This window comes from Puma concolor, chromosome A2 (assembly GCF_028749965.1).
Source record: "Puma concolor isolate L17-30 chromosome A2, mPumCon1.1.hap2, whole genome shotgun sequence".
Taxonomy (NCBI): domain Eukaryota; kingdom Metazoa; phylum Chordata; class Mammalia; order Carnivora; family Felidae; genus Puma; species Puma concolor.
The window spans coordinates 158,372,229-158,379,373 of record NC_141668.1 but is presented as its reverse complement, the minus strand read 5'-3'; the positions used below and the strand labels follow the sequence as shown (position 1 = coordinate 158,379,373).

Here is a 7,145-nt window from a genome sequence, read left to right as displayed (position 1 = left end):
ATCTCCCCAAAGTCAGAGCAGCCACTGGAAAGACATCGAAGGAGGGAGAGAAGAGTGGAGGAGGGGTCAGAGCTGGACACAGATGCCCCCCCCCCCCCGGCTCCTTGATGCCAGGGCTGGGTGCAGGGAGGGGCTGGGGGTGTTCCAAGGGAGAGTAGGGAGGGATGCCCAGAGAAGGGGGATCTTGAACTGGGGTTTATAGAATGCAACAGCACTCCCCGCAGAGGGGCACAGCAGAGACCAAAGCTCAGGGGACATGCTTTGGGGGAACATCAAGATGAGCAAGGAAGTCTCGGACTCCACAGGAGAGATGAAGGTGGTAAGTCGGACAGGGACCTCGAGCGTCAGGCTGAAGGGCTGGGCTTTTTTCCCAAGGGCACTGGGGAGCCATAGCAGGTGTGTGAGCAGGACGCCAGTCACAGGTGAAGTGGTGTTTCTATCCTTATCAAAGTCAGGATCTGCACTTCACCTTCCCCCATGCCCGATCTGCACACCCACCTCCCTTGGCCTGCCCGCCCCTACTCCAGGAAGCCCTGGGGTGCCCTTGGTGGCCCCTCCCAGCTGCCCTAGAAACACAGCTGGGGTATGCCCCTAGGGCTGCCCCACTTTCAGCCGCCTCACGAACTGCTGGGAGGGGGAGGCAGGAAGGATTGGGTTAAAAGGGGCCGCCGGAAATGGAAATCGTGACAGGAGGAACCACAGAATTTCCCCACCCCCTCAGCTTCCGCCTCCTTCCTGGGTAGAGTGACCTTCAGTCAGCCGAGGGTTGAGCTTTTCCCTTCTCGTGGCCACAAGACCCTGACGCCCCTGGAGGGCATCTGAGAATGTTGAAGGATGAATAGGATTTTGCAAGGAGAAAATCTGTTCGTTTTTTTTAATCAAACACATTTCTAGGCATCACTTATTCGTTCAACAATCACACTCCCTGATGCCCCTCAGAGATACCTGAGAAGGGTTTTGATGGATGTATAGAAGTTCGCAGGAAAACAAATCACTTATTCATTCGGTAAAAATGTTCTTTGATGCTTCTTAAATTTGAAGCGGGTTTTGAAAGATGCATAGGCGTTCACCAGGGAAAAATTGCACTCATTGTTCGATTGATTCAGCGAGTCAGTCAATAAATGTCCCCTAGCACCCACGGAAGGTGTAATTTTGGAAGTCCTGTGGAGAAGTTCTCCAGGTGGAGCAAGGGCATTTGAAACCTCTCTGGTGGCTCCCCCTCCAGCAGCTCCCCCATTTGCCTGGTCCAACCACCTCTGGTACAGGGAACCTCTCTTTCCCCAAGATTGCAGCCAAAGTCCCAGGGAAGACTGATTGGCTGAGTTTGGGTTTCATGTCCACCGTGAGCCTGTCACCCTGGCTGAAGTGAATGAAAAGTCTGTAGGTCACATGTCCACCCCAACTTGGACCCTAGGAGAACTTGTAGGCAGAACAGACCAGAGACAGGGCTGTCGTCGGTCACTGTAAGGTGTGAGCTCCCCATTACCCAGGGTAGACAAGCTATAGCCTGAGGTCCTTTTAGCATAGGGTTGCCAGATAAAACGTGCCCTATTAAATGAGAATTTCAGGGGGCGCCTGGGTGGCGCAGTCGGTTAAGCGTCCGACTTCGGCCAGGTGGCGATCTCGTGGTCTGTGAGTTCAAGCCCCGCGTCGGGCTCTGGGCTGATGGCTCAGAGCCTGGAGCCTGTTTCCGTATCTGTGTCTCCCTCTCTCTCTGCCCCTCCCCCATTCATGCTGTGTCTCTCTCTGTCCCAAAAATAAATAAACGTTGAGAAAAAAAATTAAAAAATAAAATAAAATAAATGAGAATTTCAGGTTAAACGCCCCCTAAGTTTTTAGCATATCTACTTACCAAGGATTGCGTGGAACATTATGAACAATTATTCATTGTTTGTCTGAAATTACATTTAACTGGGTGGCTGAGACGGAGTGCCTTCAATAACAGGGATTTCTTTCCTTACAGTTCTGAAGGCTACAAGTCCAAGATCAAGATGTTGGCAGGTTTGGCTTCTTCTGGGGTCTTTCTCCCCGGCTTGCAGATGGGGTTTTCCTGCGTGTTCACGTGGCTTTCCTTCTGTGCGTGCCTGTGCCCTAATCTCTTCTTTTTTTTTTAATTTTTTTTAACGTTTATTTATTTTTGAGACAGAGAGAGACAGAGCATGAATGGGGGAGGGGCAGAGAGAGAGGGAGACACAGAATCTGAAACAGGCTCCAGGCTCTGAGCTGTCAGCACAGAGCCCGACGCGGGGCTTGAACTCACCAACCACGAGATCATGACCTGGGCCGAAGTCGGACGCTTAACCGACCGAGCCACCCAGGCGCCCCCCTAATCTCTTCTTATAAAGACAGCAATCATGTTGGATTAGGATCCACCCAGGTAACCTCATTTTACTTTAATTGTCCCTTTAAAGTCCCTCTCTCCGGACACAGTCACATTCTGAAGGACCTACGGTGAGGATTTCAACGTCTGGATTTTGGAAAAACATGGCTCAGCTTACAGCAGTGGCTGCTTTTGACTGCACAGAACAGTCTGGCCGTTTTTGAAAAAGCAGAAATACAGAGTTACCATATGACCCAGGAATTTCACGCCTCGATGTAGACCCAAGAGAATTGAAAGCATATGGCCACACAATAACTTGCGCATGAATGTTCACAGCAGCGCAACTCACAAGAGCCCAACAGTGGAAAAACTCAAATGTCCATCGACAGGTGAACGGATAAACAAAATGGGGTCCATCCACACGATGGAATATTATTCAGCCATAAAAAGGAAGGAAGCCCCGATTCAAGCTACAGCGTGGGTGCAACTTGAAAACATCGTGTGGAGCGACAGAAGCCGGACACAAAAAAGGCCACACGTTGTAGGATTCCATTTATGTGAAATGTCTAGAACAGGCAAAGCCACGAAGACAGAAAGCAGATTGGCGGCTGCTGGAGGGAGGATGGTGAGTGCTCTCGGGTAAAGGTTTTCTTCTAGGGTTGGTAAAATGTTCTGCGATTAGATAGTGGTGACGATTACACAATTCTGAGAATATGCTGAGAACCACGGAATGGTACTCTTTAAAAAGAGATATTTTAGGGGCCCCGGGGTGGCTCGGTCTGTTAAGCGTCGGACTCTTGATTTCGGCTCAGGTCATGATCTCACGGTTTTGTGGGTTTCAGCCCCGAGTTGGGCTCTGTGCAATGATGGCGTGGAGACTGCCTGGGATTCGCCCTCTCCTCTCTCTCTCTCTGCCCCTCCCCCCCTTGCGCTTTCTCTGTCTCTCTCAAAATAAATAAACTTAAAAAATAAAAATAAATTAAAAGGTGTATTTTATGGTGGGTGAATTATATGTCAATTTTATTTATTTATTTTTATTTATCTTTCATAAATTTGTGAGGGGAGTACCTGTACCTTTTTACTTTTTTAATGTTTACTTATTTTTGAGACAGAGAGAGACAGAGCGTGAGCAGGAGAGGGGCAAAGAGAGAGGGAGACACAGAATCCGAAGCAGGCTCCAGGCTCCGAGCGGTCAGCACAGAGCCCGACGCGGGGCTCGAACCCATGAACTGCGAGATCATGACCTGAGCCGAAGTCGGAGCTTACCCGACTGAGACACCCAGGCGCCCCTCCTTTTTTTTTTTTTTTTATTTAATGTTTATTTTTGAGAGAAAGAGAGAACCAGCAGGTGAAGAGTGGAGAGAGAGGGGGACAGAGGATCAGAAGTGGGTTCTGGGCTCACAGCAGCTTAGCCCAACGCGGGGCTCAAACTCCCAAAACCGTGAGATCATGATCTGAGCTGAAGTTTGACGCTCAGCCGACTGAGCCACCCAGGCACCCCAATATTTCAGTTTTAAAGTGTGTATGACAAAAACAAAATTTCAGGAAGCCCTGTATTTTTATGTGCTCAATCTGGCCACTGTAATTTGGTAGGAGCCTATCCAGACCCAAAGGCAATCGGGCCGTCCCTGGGGTCTCTCCTCCAGCCTGAGAAGATCCTGTAATGTCTAAGTCCAACGGATAGCCAAGGAAACCTGCAGGTGCAGAGACAGTGACAGTCCCAGTGGAAGAGAGAATATGGGTCCCATCTTGGCACTTGGGCTTCTCCCTGCCTCAGTTTCCCTTCTGCAAAGGGGGGCTGATCAATTATCACCAGATACCTGTGGAAGGTGGTCCTCATTAGGCGCTTAGTCAGGTGCCCAGCTGACTCGGCAAAGGGAGTCCTCCTCAAAACAGAAACCGGCAACAGTGGCTGCCTATTCTTGTAAATAAAGTTTTATTGGGGCTAGGGCCAGAATTAAGGTGAAACCAGTAAGGCAGCGTGATGTAAAGGCAGAGGCAGAGCCTGCATTTTTGGTGTTTCGTTCATCCTGCGCTTTTCGCAGTAGTTTAGATTGTTTACACTATTGTATTCGAATCTTGTGTACCTTAATCACTGGTATTTGTGGCCCTTTTCAAATTTTGAACAGAACTGAGGGTCTCGTTCACCTCACCCTAGAACTGGTCTTGTTGTGCGCCCTGGGCACATCAGTTAACTTCTCTGAGCCTCAGTTTCCTTCTCTGCAAAATGGGGATGCTAACGTTCCCTTATTCCCAGGAGGATTCATTGAAAAATGGTTTCACCTTGGCTGGGGGGTAAGGGTGGGGCCTGGAAGGGCGGGTCTGGCCCATCCAATGGAGGCGGGGCCCTTCCAGGAGGGCTCCCAGGGAGGGGCGGGGCCAGGACACGTCAGCTGACCGGCTTGACCAATGGCGCGGGGTGGCGGGGCTTGGCAGGCTGGGGCGGGGCCGGGGGCGGGCCAGGCGGCGCGGACTAGCGGGCCATGGACGAGCCGAGCCTCCTGCGGCGCCGAGGGCTCCAGGTGAGGCCCCTGCGTGGGCGGGCGGAGGGCGCGGCCGAGTGCACCTGGCTTGGGTGCCAGGGGCGAGGTTTCGGCGTCCGGAGAAACTGAGGCGGAGAGCGGGGCGCGCGCTCCGATCGCTCCTTCTGCCCGCTTTTCAAAGTGCTTTTCGCCTGATGGGAAGGGGACATAGACTCCGTTTGGTTTGACAGATGGAGAAACTGAGGCTCCAAGCGCTAGCGTGGGAGACGGGGGCTGAGGGTTGGGCCCCTTGCCACCAGCTGCTCTAATAATATGAGCAACAGCAGCCTTTGAGCGCTCACCATATGGTCCTCGTCGTGTTAATCTTTTTACTAGTGATATCTTCTTATTAATTAATGTGGATCATTACCTGCCTCGTGCCTTCGCTGCGCCACCGCGCCCCAGCCTCGGCTCACCCCTAAGGTGAGCCAAGGGGGTTGGGGCTGTCCGGGCGCCCATTTGTCAGACAGGGAAACTGAGGCTCGAGTCTGGAAAAGTCACAAACTCGAGGTCGCCCGACAGAGGTTCAATCCCGCAGCCTTAACTGGCTCTCTGTTGCAGAAAGCACCGCAAACTGGCTTGCGGGGGGCCGGGCGGGCGGGGGGGAGGGGTGTCGAGGGCAGGAGACACTTTTGCTTATCCGGATCTCAGTTTCCCCATTGGCTGTAAGGGCCCTCCTCTTCTGACCTCTGGCCCCGAGTTTGTGCGTGAGAGGGTTCGAACCCACGCAGGGGCCATGGGACCCCGATGGGCGACTCCTTTGACTTTTCTGGCCCTCAGTTTCCCTTATCTCTGTGCAAAGGGAATTAACATGATCTAGCCGAGGCGTAGACCACACCCTTAAGAAGCCACCAGGTTGCCTGTCGGGAACCTGGGATTCCTCATTTACCCAACAAACATTTCTTGAGTGCCTGCTGGAGAGGCGGCGGGGTGTTCACCCTCTGAAACCGCTCTCCTGGGTCTCCTAGCCTGTTGGGGGGTATGGACGCCTGAGCAGCAGTGACCCCAGGGAGTTGTCAGCTGCAATGTGGGACGCTCAGGCACTCTTGGAGAAGGCGCCTGACCCAAGCGTTGCTGGGTGGTCTTGGAGCAGAGGAAGCAGCGCGGGTGGCAGGGCAGGGGCGGGGGGGGGGGGGGGGGGGGTTGGTGCATGGGGAAATAAGAGAGTCTGAGGGAAGCTAGAACCTTGGAAGGACGGGGTGGGGGTGGGGTCCGGGAGGGCAGGGGCAGAGATGAAAGGCAGAAGCACCCCCACCCCCAGGCGTGGCGGGGGCGGGGGCCTCAAGGGGAAAGTCCGAGGCCAGAGACAAGAGCGAGGGGCCTGGGCGTAGGGGAGGGGGCGGTGAGCGGAGGGGTGTTGTGGGGGGACAGGCCCCGCCCCGAGCCCCAGTTAGACGCGAGCCCCGCCCGCGGCCTCTTAAAATAGAGAAACTGCCTTCGGGTAGGCGAATGGGGGCGCTGCTGACGTCAAGAAGTGGGGGCCTGTTGCACGGGGAAGAGGCACCCGCTCCCTGATGACGAGTCCCATGCTACAAAAGGGGAAACTGAGGCTCAGAGAAGCCTAGCCCCTGCCCAGGTGTCACAGCACGTAGGTGACAGAGTCAGGATTCGAACCCAGGCAGGTCTGGCTCGCCCTCTTGCTCTGTGGAGGTAGAGGGACAAGTAGAGATTGCCCAGATGAGTGAGGGAATTCTGGGTGGAGGGCACAGCACGTGCAAAGGCCCAGAAGCATGTAACTATATATGTTGCATGGGGAAACTAGAAGCCGGGCTAGGGCCAGGACTGTGAGAGTGGACCCTCTGCTTCAGGGCGTTCCAGTGCCGATTTTGAAGAGGTTAGATTTTCTCCCTAAGGTGATTGGGAGCTATGGAAAGTGCTGGTGCAAGGGAGGAACACTATCAGACCTGAAGGCTTTGAAAGACTCCTCTGGAGCAGGTGGGGGCCACAGAGGGGGCCAGAGGCCAGGAAGTTACCTGGAGTAAATAACCAAATAGGAGACCGTGAAAATAATAAAAAAATTAGTCATAGTAGATGTATAGAGCTGCCTGGGTGGCTCAGTCAGTTCAGCATCTGACTCTCGACTTTGGCTCAGGTCATGATCTCACTCACAATCATGAGGTTGAGCCCAGTGTTGGGCTCTGCATGGAGTGTGGAGCCTGCTTGGGATTCTCTCTCTCCCTCTCTCTCTCCCCCTCTCCCCCCACCCTGAAGATAAATAAGTAAACATTTTGAAAAACTTTAAAAAAATAATAATAGTAGAAATATAAATAATGTCTCACAGTAACGGGCACCCACAAATGCGA

At 53.1% G+C, this 7,145-nt stretch overlaps 1 protein-coding gene across 16 annotated transcripts in view; it reads left to right on the top strand.

The window, feature by feature from the left end:
- Positions 1-4,757: 4,757 nt before the first annotated feature.
- The window catches only part of MAST3 (microtubule associated serine/threonine kinase 3), a 37,300-nt gene continuing 34,912 nt past the window's right edge, over positions 4,758-7,145 (top strand). For 14 of the 16 annotated variants that reach the window (XR_015248456.1, XM_086698611.1, XM_086698609.1 and 11 more), the window contains exon 1: positions 4,789-4,842. Coding sequence is in view for 15 of the 16 variants with exons in the window: in XM_086698611.1 (XP_086554737.1) it covers positions 4,804-4,842 (39 nt within the window). In the remaining variant the exon portion in view is untranslated. Of the gene's footprint in view, positions 4,843-7,145 lie in introns of all 16 variants that reach the window. The other 2 variants (XM_086698618.1, XM_086698616.1) reach the window with 1 other exon arrangement.